Source organism: Dysidea avara, chromosome 14 (assembly GCF_963678975.1).
Source record: "Dysidea avara chromosome 14, odDysAvar1.4, whole genome shotgun sequence".
Classification (NCBI taxonomy): domain Eukaryota; kingdom Metazoa; phylum Porifera; class Demospongiae; order Dictyoceratida; family Dysideidae; genus Dysidea; species Dysidea avara.
The window spans coordinates 6,231,924-6,250,741 of NC_089285.1; the positions used below are offsets into that span (position 1 = coordinate 6,231,924).

At 35.6% G+C, this 18,818-nt stretch overlaps 1 protein-coding gene across 1 annotated transcript; it reads left to right on the forward strand.

Annotated features, from left to right (window-relative positions):
• Positions 1–11,021: 11,021 nt before the first annotated feature.
• On the forward strand, positions 11,022–12,449 carry LOC136243993 (uncharacterized). Its single transcript, XM_066035525.1, has one exon. It carries the CDS (start codon positions 11,022–11,024, stop codon positions 12,447–12,449), a length of 1,428 nt encoding a protein of 475 aa, XP_065891597.1.
• The last annotated feature ends 6,369 nt before the right edge of the window (positions 12,450–18,818 follow it).

Consider the following 18,818-nt stretch of genomic DNA (forward strand, 5'->3'; position numbering starts at 1 on the left):
ATAGTTAAATATTGGCTATAATCTTACGTTAATGTTAACATGTAACGACAACTATTTAGGTAAACAAATACACTATAGTAACACAATATCAACTTACTCCCTGAATATCCAAATCACAATCATCATCATGTGTGTAGTATACACAATCACATAAAGTAAAAGAAAAATAGTTAAATGTATTGGCTATAATCTTACATTAATGTTAACATGTGACGACAACTATTTAGGTAAACAAATACACTATAGTAACACAATATCAACTTACTCTCTGAATATCCAAATCACAATCATCATCATGTGTGTAGTTATACACAATCACATAAAGTAAAAGAAAAATAGTTAAATGTATTGGCTATAATCTTACATTAATGTTAACATGTAACGACAACTATTTAGGTAAACAAATACACTATAGTAACACAATATCAACTTACCAACTGAATATCCAAATCACAATCATCATAATGTGTGTAGTTATACACAATCACATAAAGTAAAAGAAAAATAGTTAAATGTATTGGCTATAATCTTACGTTAATGTTAACATGTAACGACAACTATTTAGGTAAACAAATACACTATAGTAACACAATATCAACTTACTCCCTGAATATCCAAATCACAATCATCATCATGTGTGTAGTATACACAATCACATAAAGTAAAAGAAAAATAGTTAAATGTATTGGCTATAATCTTACATTAATGTTAACATGTAACGACAACTATTTAGGTAAACAAATACACTATAGTAACACTATATCAACTTACTCCCTGAATATCCAAATCACAATCATCATCATGTGTGTAGTTATACACAATCACATAAAGTAAAAGAAAAATAGTTAAATGTATTGGCTATAATCTTACATTAATGTTAACATGTGACGACAACTATTTAGGTAAACAAATACACTATAGTAACACAATATCAACTTACTAACTGAATATCCAAATCACAATCATCATCATGTGTGTAGTTATACACAATCACATAAAGTAAAAGAAAAATAGTTAAATGTATTGGCTATAATCTTACGTTAATGTTAACATGTAACGACAACTATTTAGGTAAACAAATACACTATAGTAACACAATATCAACTTACCATCTGAATATCCAAATCACAATCATCATCGTGTGTGTAGTTATACACAATCACATAAAGTAAAAGAAAAATAGTTAAATGTATTGGCTATAATCTTACGTTAATGTTAACATGTAACGACAACTATTTAGGTAAACAAATACACTATAGTAACACAATATCAACTTACCATCTGAATATCCAAATCACAATCATCATCGTGTGTGTAGTTATACACAATCACATAAAGTAAAAGAAAAATAGTTAAATGTATTGGCTATAATCTTACGTTAATGTTAACATGTAACGACAACTATTTAGGTAAACAAATACACTACAGTAACACAATATCAACTTACGAGCTGAATATCCAAATCACAATCATCATCATGTGTGTAGTTAATACACAATCACATAAAGTAAAAGACAAGTAGTTAAATGTATTGGCTATAATTTTACGTTAATGTTAACATGTAACGACAACTATTTAGGTAAACAAATACACTATAGTAACACAATATCAACTTACGAGCTGAAGATCCAAATCACAATCATCATCATGTGTGTAGTTATACACAATCACATAAAGTAAAAGAAAAATAGTTAAATCTATTGGCTATAATCTTACGTTAATGTTAACATGTAACGACAACTATTTAGGTAAACAAATACACTATAGTAACACAATATCAACTTACATTCTGAATATCCAAATCACAATCATCAACATGTGTGTAGTTATACACAATCACATAAAGTGAAAGAAAAATAGTTAAATGTATTGGCTATAATCTTACGTTAATGTTAACATGTAACGACAACTATTTAGGTAAACAAATACACTATAGTAACACAATATCAACTTGCCATCTGAATATCCATATCACAATCATCATCATGTGTGTAGTTATATACAATCACATAAAGTAAAAGAAAAATAGTTAAATGTATTGGCTATAATCTTACGTTAATGTTAACATGTAACGACAACTATTTAGGTAAACAAATACACTATAGTAACACAATATCAACTTACTCCCTGAATATCCAAATCACAATCATCATCGTGTGTGTAGTTACACGCAATCACATAAAGTAAAAGAAAAATAGTTAAATGTATTGGCTATAATCTTACATTAATGTTAACATGTAACGACAACTATTTAGGTAAACAAATACACTATAGTAACACAATATCAACTTACTCCCTGAATATCCAAATCACAATCATCATCGTGTGTGTAGTTACACGCAATCACATAAAGTAAAAGAAAAATAGTTAAATGTATTGGCTATAATCTTACATTAATGTTAACATGTAACGACAACTATTTAGGTAAACAAATACACTATAGTAACACAATATCAACTTACAATCTGAATATCCAAATCACAATCATCATCATGTGTGTAGTTATACACAATCACATAAAGTAAAAGAAAAATAGTTAAATCTATTTGCTATAATCTTACGTTAATGTTAACATGTAAAGACAACTATTTAGGTAAACAAATACACTATAGTAACACAATATCAACTTACCATCTGAATATCCAAATCACAATCATCATCATGTGTGTAGTTATACACAATCACATAAAGTAAAAGAAAAATAGTTAAATCTATTGGCTATAATCTTACGTTAATGTTAACATGTAACGACAACTATTTAGGTAAACAAATACACTATAGTAACACAATATCAACTTACAATCTGAATATCCAAATCACAATCATCATCATGTGTGTAGTTATACACAATCACATAAAGTAAAAGAAAAATAGTTAAATCTATTGGCTATAATCTTACGTTAATGTTAACATGTAACGACAACTATTTAGGTAAACAAATACACTATAGTAACACAATATCAACTTACCAACTGAATATCCAAATCACAATCATCATCATGTGTGTAGTTATACACAATCACATAAAGTAAAAGAAAAATAGTTAAATGTATTGGCTATAATCTTATGTTAATGTTAACATGTAACGACAACTATTTAGGTAAACAAATACACTATAGTAACACAATATCAACTTACCAACTGAATATCCAAATCACAATCATCATCATGTGTGTAGTTATACACAATCACATAAAGTAAAAGAAAAATAGTTAAATGTATTGGCTATAATCTTACGTTAATGTTAACATGTAACGACAACTATTTAGGTAAACAAATACACTATAGTAACACAATATCAACTTACAATCTGAATATCCAAATCACAATCATCATCATGTGTGTAGTTATACACAATCACATAAAGTAAAAGAAAAATAGTTAAATCTATTGGCTATAATCTTACGTTAATGTTAACATGTAACGACAACTATTTAGGTAAACAAATACACTATAGTAACACAATATCAACTTACCAACTGAATATCCAAATCACAATCATCATCGTGTGTGTAGTTATACACAATCACATAAAGTAAAAGAAAAATAGTTAAATGTATTGGCTATAATCTTACGTTAATGTTAACATGTAACGATAACTATTTAGGTAAACAAATACACTATAGTAACACAATATCAACTTACAATCTGAATATCCAAATCACAATCATCATCGTGTGTGTAGTTATACACAATCACATAAAGTAAAAGAAAAATAGTTAAATGTATTGGCTATAATCTTACGTTAATGTTAACATGTAACAACAACTATTTAGGTAAACAAATACACTATAGTAACACAATATCAACTTACCATCTGAATATCCAAATCACAATCATCATCGTGTGTGTAGTTATACACAATCACATAAAGTAAAAGAAAAATAGTTAAATGTATTGGCTATAATCTTACATTAATGTTAACATGTAACAACAACTATTTAGGTAAACAAATGCGCTATAGTAACACAATATCAACTTACAATCTGAATATCCAAATCACAATCATCATCGTGTGTGTAGTTATACACAATCACATAAAGTAAAAGAAAAATAGTTAAATGTATTGGCTATAATCTTACGTTAATGTTAACATGTAACAACAACTATTTAGGTAAACAAATACGCTATAGTAACACAATATCAACTTAAAAATCACGAAACATCAGTATGTTTGCATGCATTAGATTCTTCATCTTGATTATCCCAGCAACCTATGACTTGGCCAATGGTACAACCACAGTATAAGACTCACTTGTGCTGGCCTAGACAATACGTGAGTGAACAGATTGTATCAATGTTGACTAAAGGAGCATACAGCAAGGTTTCTCTTCAGAAATAAAAGTGGCTTCATGGGTATTTTGTTCAGATTTGAATTTCTAACAATGAGCCTCTCCTCATAAATCTTTCTACCAAAAATCTAGGCATGTACTAGAGGAGCAAGATCAGGCAGTTCACCTGTATCATAATTCCATACAATACAGTATTAATGTCTATTAGGGATTTGTTCTTCTGGCCAGAAATATCACCCAAAAACCAGCTTCACAATACCTTCCTGGCACCTCGGCAGTATTGGTATAACCAAGCCTGAAGTGCTTTCAATATGACCCTAAATGCTTCCACTATATTGCTACATTTAAAAAAAAAATTATTCAGTGAATTTTTCTACTGACTAACTGCCTTCCTGACTTCAGACAAATGTAACTTGATAACATCATGGACTTACCTTTGCACTCCTTTGTGTCTCATTTCTTTTCACTGACTGCCCAAAGTGTCAATTTCATGATAGCGCTTGATGGCCTCACTATGTTTGCAAACACAAACAGTCCGTACTATCTGTGGTGACTGGATTGATTGCAGAAGAGGTTCTTCTACTGCTCTTCATTTGTAAAGTTGTAATGGGCTGAACATTAGTGTAATGGCCACTTCACATTCGAGTCAGTACTGTATAGCAGGAAATTTTCAAACAATTCAAAAATAACAATGTACTTTTGAGTTTTTTGTAATTTATCAGAATTAGCTAGCTAGAGGATCTATATTATCAACATCTTAAAAGTGCATGACAATCAAATGAAAATGTAGTGATAAACAAAGTTTGAGTGCATGTTTTCTACTTTATCTATAGGCACTGCCGGGGCAAGGTGAATACGATGTAAGCTATACCATGAGTGACACCATGAGTCTTGAAGCCTAAGAGCTTGAGAAAATCTTTATCCTAGCCTGAGTGAAATGATAGCAAATATCTAGGAGGCTGAAAAATGCTAACTACTGAATCATGACTTCATCTGTAGGCCACTCAGTGGATTAAGACCATGCAAACTCTGCCAAGCAACATGGTTCAAGCTATGGAGGAGGAAGAGGTAGCTAGATGTAATTCTACCAATGCCACATGGGTCTTTATATCAATAACTATGCTGAACAATCAAATAGTATTGTTTTAGTAATGCATTTGACTTTTAGTTTTAGTTATAGCTGTAGATAGAAAAAGTTTTAGTTACCATCATTAATATATTTTAGTTATAGTTTTAGTTTAAGATGTTAGATTTTTATAGTTTTAGTTTAAGTTTTAGCTTTAGTTACAATCTTCAACACATTTTAGTTATAGTTTTAGATCTTAGATTTCAAGAGTTTTAGTGTCAGTTTTCCATACGGTACCATTCAAAACAAATACCATAGTACTAAACATGATCATTTGGTTTTTCTTACACGTATACCTACATGGCTTTTGGATTTAGATGCAAATATGTAATTCAGTTTATTAGTTACAATGATGTATTTAAATGGAGGTTAATGTTGGGAGGTATACTGACAGCTTGTAGTTGATGACCAGGTAGATGAAATAGAGTAAATGGGTTCCACAATGCAAAGTGGGCAGGAAATGGTGAACATTATATTTAGGATAACTCTCAAAAGCATGCATCAGAAAAGATGGCAACATGGAAAGTTGGAAAAAGTTTGTCCCCGCCCAAAGTCCACCCCTAGATCTAGAAGACTACATTCAAAATATGTGTATATATTGTGAATATATAAGCAGTGCAAATAATAATAGAACAAGCAAAAATTATAAGCTAAATTAATAAATATATAAACAAATGATACATGTCAGGCTGTGGGAGGATATGTACTCACATGCAAGTTCTCATGGGGCAGACTTTTGCTCCATTCCATGAGTTCCCTTTTTTAGCTTGAGGTGTGATAGTGCAGGGTTTCATTAGGATTGGTAGGATGATGTTAGAAATTCCTGTGGCTTCAAATATAGGAGAACTGTGGAACCCTGCACAACTTACCAAAACAACCACCATCACTAGACAATGGTGGACAAGTGCCACATGGCAAACAGTGTTTGTGTTATTGTATTGAGTAGTGCTGTGTGATAATCGTGAATAATCGATTATCGCGAAAAGTCATTATCATTATCGCATTATCGTAATAACAGGAAATTTCCGCATACTTCTGTAAACTACATGTGGCAAACCTGAAATGAGACAATGTTACAATTCCAGATATAATTCTAACTAATACTTTTAATTTTTTGTCTCATAATACTGGTTGTCAGATGTAGCTACAAAGCAAGCAGAACTGCATAATAAATGACACAGTTAAAATTATTAGGGACATTTTACATAGTATTTACATGTGTAGTCAAGTATCATGATAGTCATGATAATGAGGTGCATTATTGTAATAACAAACATTTCGTTGTCGCACACTCCTAGTATTGAGTGCTAAAAATTACACACCTGCAAAATTGAAAGCATAATAAGTAGAGTTGTACTGATAATCGGATCGGTTATCAGAAAACCCGGTTATCGGCACTAAATTAGCACATCGGTATCGGTATCGGATTAAATTGTACTGTATGAGCCGATACAGTATATTCACACGTGATTTACGCACGCCCGGATACATTGTAATTTGCTATTGTTCTCGATTGTTCTGTGAAAATGGCAACCAGCGAGAGAAAAACGTCTGTTATATGGAAATTCTTTTCCGTCGCTGAGGATAGCAAGTTTGCCGTGTGTGGCAAATGCCAGGTGTGTGCTACAGTAAATATAGTTATGATATAACGGTTCGGCTAGTGACATCGGCACTAAAAGATTCTCATTTATCGGCTATCGGAACATAGGCTAATATCTTACATCGGTGCAAATCTAATAATAAGTTTGCTTATTTGTTGTGGCAAAACATATACTAAATTTCTGAAAATACAAGATACACAATATCACAATTAAGGTGCCTAGATAGACATGCAAGATCAACAGAATGTACTAAAGTACCAAAATCAAAATGACTCACTGTAGCAAGTGCCAAAACAATTGCAGTAAATATGAAGACCTATTTAGAAGTCAGTGCATGCCACCCTTCAATAATTCGATGTACAGTTATGTTCTTTCAACCCACCATGTTTGGTTGATGCAATAATGAACGCAGCAGCTTCCCTACATAATTTTTCTTCAAAGAACAAGTATAATACAATGCACATGATTTTACTAATTTTAAGAGTTTTATTATTAAATTCTGTGATAGTTTAAGCTAGCTACGTCCTGTTTGACAACGTCGCAGTAGTAACATTTTAGCATTAAACCCTTGTGATGATTACTAAATATCTTTATAGCAAAACACTTGTAGTTACTTTTATATCTAATCCAAAATAGCCAAACTGTAAAAAAAGGAGTGCGGCCCTCAAAGAGGCTATGGTGAAAAAGGATGTGAAATCAAAGGTGGCGGCCAATAAATAGCTGTGATGGTAGGTTAATGGTAAAAATTTAATAACGACAGTTCAGGTGAATTTTGTACCAAGACCAAGTGGCACAAAATTCACCTGAACTGTCGTTATTAAAATTTTTATCATTAACCTACCATCACAACCATTTCTTGGCCGCCACCTTGGATTTCACATCTTTTTTCACCATAGCCTTTTTGAGGGCCGCACTCCTTATTTTACAGCTTGGCTGTTTTGGATTAGATTTCACTTCTTTTCGTATTTGTATACCCCAAATCCGGCCTATGGCCAGCTTTGGGGCTTTTTAACCTATCTTTTTTTCTTTACCACAGGAAGAAGAAAAAGATGAAGCAGATTTTATAAATACTTTGACTAATTCTGATTTTATCAGTAGATGTACAAATTATATATATAATACATATATTTATTACATGTCAATTAATCCCTACAGGATAACTTTTTTTGCAGCTGATCTCTCTACTGGGTGACTTGAAATGTAGCTGAACTCTCTACAAGTTGATTTGCTTGTACGTAAATGAACTCTTTATAGGATTCTCTCTACTGGGTGACTTGAAATGTAGCTGAACTCTCTACAAGTTGATTTGCTTGTACGTAAATGAACTCTTTATAGGATTCTCTCTACTGGGTGACTTGACTCTAGCTGAACTCTCTGCAGGGTTATCTGTTTGTAGTTGAACTCTCTACAGGGTAATTTGTTTGCAACTGAACTCATTACAAGGTAACTTCTTCTAGCTGATCTGACTACAGGGTGAGTTGTTTCTAAATGATCTCTCTACAGGGCGATTTATTTGCAGCTGAATTCTCTACAGGATGATTTGTTTGCAGCTGAACTCTCTACATGGTGGTTTCTTTATAGCTGAACTCTCTCTGGTGACTTCTTCTAGCTGAACTCTCTCCAGGGTGATCTTTTCGTAGCTGAACTCTCTACAGGGTGATTTGTTTGCAGCTGAACTCTCCACGTGATGGTTTCCTTGTAGCTGAACTCTCTAAAAGGTAATTTCTTCTAGCTGATCTCTCTACAGGGTGAATTGCTTGTAGTTGAACTCTCTACAGGATGATCTGTTTGTAGCTGAATTCTTTGCATGATAGTTTCTTTGTAGCTGAACTCTATACAAGGTATCTTCTTCCAGCTGATCTCTCTACAGGGTGACTTGTTTCTAGGTGAACTCTCTACAGGGTGATCTGTTTGTAGCTGAACTCTCTAAAGGGTGATTTATTTGCAGCTGAACTCTCTACATGATACATGGTTTCTTTCTAGCTGAACTCTCTGCAAGGTAACCTCTTCTAGCTGATCTCTCTACTAGGGGTGAGTGATATTATCGTTTTAGTAATATATCTCGATATTTTGAAAGTATTGGTATCGCGATATTCTGTAATTAACTATCGTGATACCATGCCTGTACATTATTGTCATTAAAAAGCCATTTATTATGCTGTACTAGGTTTAAGAATCCTTGTAAGTCATAACCTGGCTACCCCTGCAGAGAGGTGTGAACACCATAACATAACCTCAAAGCATGTGTTATAATAACGGTTACTGTAAACAAGGATGATAGTGGCTAGTTTGATGCTAACTTTAAAGACTTCCTGCAGGAATACTGAGCAATACACTATGTAGCACCAGCTATGATTGACTTATTTGTAAGTATCGTGAACCATTCAGTATTGTGAATAGTGGCTTTAGTATCGATCGTGATACCAAAATGGCAGTATTGCTCAACCCTACTCTCTACAGGGTAACTTGTTTCTAGTTGATCGGTGAATTTGTTTCTAGCTGAACTCTCTACTGGGTGATTTGCTTGCAGCTGAACTCTGTACATGGTGGTTTCTTTGTAGTTCAACTCTCTACAAGGTGATTTGTTTGCAGCTGAACTCTGTACATGGTGGTTATTTTGTAGCTGAACTCTCTACAAGGTGACTTCTAGCTGATCTCTGTAAAGGATGACTTGTTTTCAGCAGAACTCTCTACAGGGTGATCTCTTCGTAGCTGTACTAACTGAACTCTCTGCAGGGTGATTTGTTTGCAGCTGAACTCTCTACATGATAGTTTTTTTTTTTGTAGCTGAACTCTCCACAAGGTAATTTCTTCTAGCTGATCTGTCTACAGAGTGACTTGTTTCTAGTTGATCTCTCTCCAGGGTGGTTTCTTTGTAGCTGAACTCTCTACAAGGTGACTTCTTCTAGCTGAACTCTCTACAGCGTGATCTTTTCGTAGCTGAACTCTCTTCAGGGTGATTTATTTGCAGCTGAACTCTCTACATGATGGTTTCTTTGTAGCTGAACTTTCTACAAGGTAAATTCTTTTTTCTAGCTGATCTCTCTACAGGGTGATCTGTTTGTAGCTGAACTCTCTACAGGGTGATCTGTTTGTAGCTGAACTCTCTACAGGGTGATTTGTTTGCAGCTGAACTGGATTTACGTACTCTAATATATTAGAATACACACGGAGCAATTGTAGCAATGCTTGGAAAAGAGTAAGAAAGGCTTTTTTCACTACTTCACTAGCCCAACTAAGTTATTTGCTACTGGAAAATTAGCTAGACATGGTTTAATAAAAGTGGTGAGTGTCTACTGGTAGTATCTGTACCTCGTATTACCGATACCAATCCGATACCACTGGTATCGGCATCGGTCCACCTTTAATTAATAGGAATATTCCATATTTAGTGGTAAAATCGATAAATATGTGCTGTACTGTATATCAGGTGTTTTATGATTTAAAGTAATGGTAGGTGTATGATATAGATTATAAAGGATACCTAAAGCAATAGTATGCTAGAAAGCCTGTAATACATCTTACTGGAAATACCTGTGGGAGCGCTTGAATATCTTCACCAATTATAGCAGGTGGCTAATACTAACAACTTTATGTTAGTAGCTATAGCTAATGCTAGCAGTTATATATCAGGTGTTTTGTGATTTACTGTAATGCAATGGTAGGGATATGATGGAGATTTTAAGGGGTACCTAAAGCAATAGTACGATCATAGAAAGCCTGTAATACATCTTAGTGGAAATACCTGTGGTAGCCCTTGTATATCTTCACCAATAGGCAACTTGCATGATTACGTCATGCGTAAGCGTACACGCCCATTTATGGTATCACATAAAAAAATCCGTTAGAATGTATGGAAAATAGTGTCATGCGCGTACTCTCGAAAGCTTTCTGGCCACATTCTACCGTATATTCTAATGAAATTTCGTACAGTTATAGTCCAGAGTGCAAGATATCGCGTCGTGAAAATCGCTCTTGAATCGGTCGCACGAAGGGAAAGTTATGGTGGAAAATCCCGAGGAGTGTAGTTCTTTGGTAGCCGATTCAAATGATAATACGAAAACTAAAGTGAGAGGGGGATATACATGCTGTGTTCCTGGCTGCTATTCAAATTCTAAGAAACATACGAAGCTTTCCTTTCATAAGTTTCCACTGGATGACGCATTAAGGAGAAAATGGACTAATGAAATCAAAAGGAAAGATTTTGTACCAAATGAACACCACAAGGTGTGTTCCTTGCATTTTAGAAATGGGAAAAAGATGGGAAGCACAGATGTTCCTGTGATATTTCCTTTGCTGCCCAAGCCAACTTTTAGAAAGCCACCCAAGCAAAGATCGGCACCACTTACGACAACTAAAAGTGCAACATTGAAATCTGCAGTAGTTTCACACAGTAGTGGGCCAGAAGTTGAAACTGCGAAAACAACTGAAGTATTAATCAGTGAATTAAAGCAAGAGATAGCAGAACTGAAACTGCAACTCCAAGCTATGCCTGTTGAAAAGTTTGGTTTGGATCGTTTTGCGGGTAATGATGATGATATTCGATTCTACACAGGATTTCCATCATATTCTATATTTTGTAGCTTTTATTCATTCTTAGGGCCTGCAGTAACCAACTTGAATTACTGGGGATCAGATTTCAAAGCTGATCGTTCCACTGGAACTGACAAGTGCGGTCCCTCTCGTAAGGTGCAGCCAATAGATGAACTCATTCTTGTATTATACCGTTTGAGATGTAATGCATTAGAGAAGGACATTGGGGACAGGCTTGGTCTACACCCTAGTTCTATATCTCGAATTGTAGCTACATGGATCAACTTCCTTTTTTTCAAGTTAAAACAGCTACCCATATGGGCTTCAAGACAGATGGTAGATGACGAGATGCCTGCTTGTTTTAAAACTCATTATCCAAAGACAAGAGTGATAATTGATTGTACAGAGATTTTCGTACAGATGCCGTCATCTTTTAGAGCCCAGTCGCAAACATATTCACAGTATAAAAGCCATAATACGGCAAAAGGCTTAGTTGGCATTTCCCCCAATGGATTGGTGACGTTCATCTCCCATCTGTATGGTGGGCACATTTCAGACAAGACTATCATCGCAAGTTGTGGATTAATAGAACTCCTTGAAGCTGGTGATGTCGTGATGGCAGACAAAGGGTTTGACATACAAGACTTGTTGATTGGAAAGAAAGTGATTTTAAATATTACTCCATTTTTAAGAGAAAGAGATCAGTTGTCTCTTGAAGAAGAGGCTGAAACTAGACACATTGCCTCTGTACGCATCCATGTGGAAAGGGTAATACAGCGCATAAAGAATTATCGTATTCTACAAGGAGTAATCCCTTTGTCTTTACATGATCAACTGGATCACATTTGGTTTATTTGTTGTATGCTGACTAACTTTTTACCAGCATTAGTTGAGTAGTAAAAATGAGCACTGTTGTTTGGTTGAGGTACATTGTAATGACATTCTAACCAAGCAATCTATCTACAATACATATTTACAGCAAGCGACATGAAAGCCTGGTTGTTTCAAGAGTGCTTATTTTTACTGCTTAGCTAATGCAAGTCACAATAACATGTATGTATATTGACTGTGCATTCTTTTTACTAATATAGGCACTAGTCCCCTTATGTAGAAGTCCTTGAGAGTTGGCGTCATTGACATCCAGAATTTCTCATCAAATGCAATTCGCTCAACCGATACTTCATTATTAGAATACACGACAAAGTCACACCACTTTCTGGAAGCCACGGCCATCTGTCCTTGGACCTGGTAGTAATAATTGTGTCATCTTTTAAGAGTCAGAGTACCGTCATTTAGTTCACAATAAAAATCTTTGTTTTGTGCTGCTTCTGTCGGACTAACATCTCTGTATTTAAATGGACATTTTATTTCCAGGATACCATCAGGATCAGGGCTTGAAATATCTTTGATCAAGCCGTCGGGGGTAGCCCCTAGGTACGGAAAGTCGGTATTGATCATAACACCTGTCTGAGCTACTATGACGTCTTTATTACACATTTTCATGTGCTGAATATATCTTGCAATAGCAACTGGTTCATTTTCCTTCCCCCATAAACAAGGTACTGGAACAAATGGCTTTTGGCATTGAGAAGCAATAGTATTAGCAAGTCTATTAGGAGATGTTGACTTGTGCATTTTACAGACTTCACCAAAATAGGAAGCTGTAACTCTCCACTGCCGTTCCTTGTACCACAACTGTGATTCGGACTGCTGTGTTGTTTCTGTTCGAATTTTATCAGCCTCTTCTTGACTGATACTGATGTGAGCAAAAACAGCTTCTTCTGCATCTAGTACAGGTATGCAGTTAGTTTCACAATGTTTGTTGTCGGTACTTGCACTTTCAAGTTGTATGGCATCATTTTGTAGGTGATCATCAGTTTCTGCACTTGTTCTATCATCATTAACACTGTCATCAAAATTTTCATCCAGCGGCTTACAATCATTTCCTCTCAGTAACTTTGAAAAGGGTGAATTCTTCTGGCTAGACTCAAGGCTAGTACACAGTGCACGAATCTCTTCTTCTTTGACAGCCTGCAACGATAGAGGGCATGCATGGTATTGTTTACGTTTGGCCATTCTTTTGCACTCCTCTTCAACTTTACGCTTTCCATATGTGTGATGAACAAATAATATTTCCGAAAATAAATCTGGATGTCCATCTTTAATGTGCTTGGCAACATTCCATTGCTGAGGTTTTTCTGTACAAGTTTTGTAAATCTCTGTAAGTTGACAATCGGAGTAATCCAGAATACAGTACAATAAAGCTGCAACATGTTTGCAGCACCCTCCAGCTCCAGCTTTACATTTGGCATCGTGCTCCAACTACTGAACCATTCAACTTGTTCATGCAAACATATACAGAGTAATTGGTAGACGTTTTAAATGACGCTTGGACCAATGCACTAAAAAAGCACTTGTTATCACTACCTAGGTGGAACTTTACTCTTTTAACATGATCGTCTTTGAAAAGCCTGTATCCTGCTTCCTTATGTTTCATAGCACCTGCTTGGTATGTCTTGGTTGCTGCAGATTTTTGGTTGGATGCAATAGTTCTTGAATTTGATATCAAATGAGCAAATAGATGGTCATATGAAAATTTTGGCAGCTGCTCAATATTTACTGTCCATCCGTCACTGAGTAGTTCCCAACTTGCTTGTAACCTCTGCTTATCAACCTGTACTCGGTGTTGTCTGCCATCAGGATCCACTAGTCGTGAGGCTAGTCCAGTTGCAATGTAGTCACACACCCTGCAGAAATGAGGGCATGGATTCAAGTGTATGTACTATATACATGTTTATATTAGCTGTAATAAAGTGCAAAAATTGTCTTATATATATAATGTAACTTGTCAATTATAGAAGTAGCTATTTACTTTTATGCTTAGACATTATATCTCTATATAACATGTTAGAATCTAACCGCTTGACAAGATCAGCCTTGCGCCCTGATTGATTGGCTCCTCGACATTTCAACCATCGCTTCAGCTCAACTACATGCAATTCTGATGGATCTCGACCATTCAGAGAAGCCCCAGGTATGTCATCTTCCACTAGAGGCTCTGAAATGATAGTTCTTATTCAACTTGAAGACTAGCTACCTGAAGTATTTACGTACCAAAAGATGAAGAACTACACTCCTCGGGATTTTCCACCATAACTTTCCCTTCGTGTGACCGATTCAAGAGCGATTTTCACGACGCGATACCTTGCACTCTGGACTATAACTGTACGAAATTGCATTAGAATATACGGTAGAATGTGGCCAGGAAGCTTTCGAGAGTACGCGCATGATGCTATTTTCCATACATTCTAACGGATTTTTTATTATGTGATACCATAAATGGGCATGTACGCTTACACATAACGTAATCATGCAAGTTGCCTATTAGCAGGTGGCTAATGCTTAACAGCTTTTTGTAGCAACTGTGGATGCACGTCAGGTGTTTTATGATTTACTGTAAGACAATGGTAGGGATTTAAAGAATACAAGATAGAATGCCTGTAATACATCGTAGTGGAAATACCTGTGGTATAGCGCTTGTGTATCTTTACCAATTAATAGGTGGCAGCTTTATAATAGGCTCTTACTCAAAAAATATTATTATGACCAGTGATGTATATTTTAGTGATACCCTTGTAGTGATTTATTATAGAATACCATCACATTTCCTTAGTTAAGCACTACACCTTTGTTAGTGTCATAGTATCCTCATTTGAATGGTGCCACAATCGATTTACCTTTTAGCATCGTTTTCGAGCATCGAATAGTGGTAGAGTTTAATAGTCTTTTGGCAATATTTGCCGCAGCATTTAACCAAGTAAATATGATAACTGTAAATGTGTTTATGTGAAGTTCAACACTGTATGCAAACAACGAAGGTTCCTGTTTTGCATGCACAGTAGCTTAAATATAATCAAGTAAATACTATTATACCTTTACCTAGGAAAAAAATAATAACAAAAACACATGATTGTGAGTGGCTTTGATTTGCACTTGATTTCTTTACCCCAAATAGCAGTGCTACCATGTTTAGATTGTTAGTGATAACATAAGACAGACCATTTTCCAGTCCTGCTGGTCCAGTCTTAGACTGTTTGGGAGCATTTTCTTTGACTACTCTAATTGACAAGCGTCATCCGCGATTTTCTACCTAGAAAGACTCACTTGTCATTCACTAGTTATAAATGCCTAAAGGAGGAAAGGAAAAGAACAGTAAGACGAAAACTTCAACTGAACCTTGTCCTAAGGGAGGAAAACCTGAGGGGGATTTAACAAATCCCAAAACTCTGTACTGTGATAGGTGTACCAGTGATGTAGAGCGCCTAATCCAGTGTGAGAAATGTAAATGTATTGATGTTCAAGTTGTGAGAAAATTCCAGAAAGTGTGATGGCAACCATAGGTGAGTATAGTCAAATACATTGGTTTTGCATGTATTGTGATACGCTGGTTTGCAAATCTAGTAATTTGGGCAAGTTTGTGCAATTGAAAGTTTGACTAATGCTGTGCAAAGTAGTGTGTCTCTCAGTTTAAAGGAAACAATTTCCCAGAAACTAGAGATTACGTGTAGTAGTTCAAGCAATGTTGTTTCACATACAGAAGAGTTTGATTCTCCTATGGCATCACCTACACATTAGAGTTGGTCTCCTTTATCTGATACATTCAACTCTACCTCTGAAATTTCAAATTCTTATATTAATGAAGAGAAAGAGAGAAGCAGAAGGAGATTGAACGTAATAGTACATAATTTTGCTGAGTCATCAGCTGAAAGTGGATCGGAAAGGAAATCACATGACATCAGTAATGTGGCCTCAATATTTGACAAGTATGTGGGGGTTAAGGTTAAGGTCACCAATGCCAATAGGATAGGCCAAAGAAAGGACGATCAACCAAGACCTAGGCTGATTAAGGTATCTGTTGAATCAGAACGTGACAAGGCTATGCTCTTGCGCAACTGTACAAAGCTTCATGCTAGAGATAACCCAGAAGACATTCAGAAGGTTTACATCGCACCAGATTTGACCCCTCGTGAACAGCAACATAATAAAGACTTAAGGATCCAGTTGGCAGAGAAGAACAAAAGTGGAAAAAAGTATTTTATAAAAAATGGCAGGATTGTGCAGATGGGGGGTTAAAACCTTCCCTTTTCACACATTCTATGCATCACACCCCTACTAGTATGGCTTTAAACTGTTTTTTGACCAATACTCAAAGTATTTCAAATAAACTATCTGAGCTTTGAGCCCTGGTGACTCATTCTGATTATCATGTGATAGGTATAACAGAATCATGGTGTAATGACTCTATCAGTGACGGTGAATTGTGTTTGAAGGGTTACAATCTTTTTCATGCTGATAAAATGTCTGGAACTGGTGGTGGCGTCTTACTGTATCTGCATGAGTCTTTACCGGCCACATTGTGTATTCCTTTAATGGACCTTCATGTTGATGATTCACTGTGGTGTAGTCTCAAGTTGAGGGGCAATGAACTGCTCCTTGTTGGTATTGTTTACCATTCTCCATCCTCGAGTGACGTCAATAATTGTAGATTACTATCTTCCATTAGAAGTATTAATGAACTTAACTTTTCTCAAGTTCTACTCATTGGAGATTTTAACATTCCTGGCATCAATTGGGAGGACTTAGACTATGCAGGGAATGCATCATCCCTAGCTGCTGACTTACTTGATGCTACTAATGATGCTTATCTATTTCAGCATGTGACTGGTTTTACTCGTCATAAAAGTGGTCAAAAATCCTCTCTTCTTGATTTAGTGTTTACTTTCGATATTAACTTCATTCAATTTGTATAACACCACTCTCCGTTGGGTTCTAGTTACCATGACTGTTTGACATGGCAGTATGAATGTTTGTTTGACAACCCAACTGCTGAGAGTCTACCGTGTACTTACAACTACTGGAAAGGAAATTACTTGGCTATGTGTAAAGAATTTAATGAAATTAATTGGGACCTGTTACTCAGCAATGATACTATTGATATCAATTGGAACCTCTTTAAGGAAAAGGTTACGTCTGATGTCGATAAATACGTTCCAAAAGTTGCTAAAAAAATTCCATCAAATTAACCTCCATAATGGTCTAGCTCACTTGCAAAAGCGATCAAGCAGAAATAGCAGTTATACTCCACATTTAAATATACTCACCAACCCTCTGACTATGCTGCATATACCATTAAAAGAAACAAAGTAAAGTCCATGGCAAGAGCTGCACAGGCTAAACATGACCAACAATTAATTGATAAATTTCATGCTAATCCCAAGGCTCTGTATGGCTATGAGGGACAAATCTGGGCTAAAACCCAAAATTGGTCAAGTTGCTAAAACTGATGGTACCCTTACTGGAAATGATGGAGAAACTGCTGAAGTCCTTAACAACTTCTTCCACTCAGTGTTTACAAATGAGTGTGGTGCTACCGAAATCCTCCCTTCTAATGCTGATCAATTGTCTGACATATGTATGACAGAAATTGAGGTCTTTGAGGCACTGGCATCATTAAAACCTAATAAAGCCCCTGGACCACACAACATACATTCACAGGTACTAAAGAATTGTGCTGAAAGATTAGCTAAACCATTATTTTTATTGTTTACACAATCTATAAGTACTGGTATACTTCCTAGTGACTGGAGAAGAGTAAACATAACACCTATCTGTAAAAAGGGCTCCAAAATCAGCCCTGAAAACTACAGACCTATTAGTTTGACATCTCAGGTAATAAAGGTTCTGGAAACTTTGATTAAGTCTAAAATGATGACGTTTTTGGACGAAAATAAAGTTATTGCTAATTGCCAACATGGTTTTATTAAAAAGAAATCTTGTTTTACCAATCTTTTGATGACTCTCGTGGATTGGACTATTGCAGTTGACCAGGGCTATGGAGTTGACGTTGCCTACCTTGATTTCAGTAAGGCGTTTGACTCAGTGCCACATCAAAGGCATCTTCAGAAGTTAGCTAGTTATGGATTTAGTGGCAGGCTGCTGTCTTGGCTTAAGGGATTCCTCTCGGATCGCTACCAGAGAGTCATTTTGAATGAGTTCTCTTCAAGTTGGTGTGCTGTGACAAGCGGTGTTCCCCAGGAATCTGCCCTGGGGCCACTATTATTTACATTATATATTAATGACATACCGAACATCGTTCATACTGACTTGAGTCTTTGCTGACGATTCTAAGGTCTATACAGTTATTAAGACCCTTGAGGATACCCACAAGCTACAGGCAGACCTTGACAGTATTCAAAACTGGTGTCA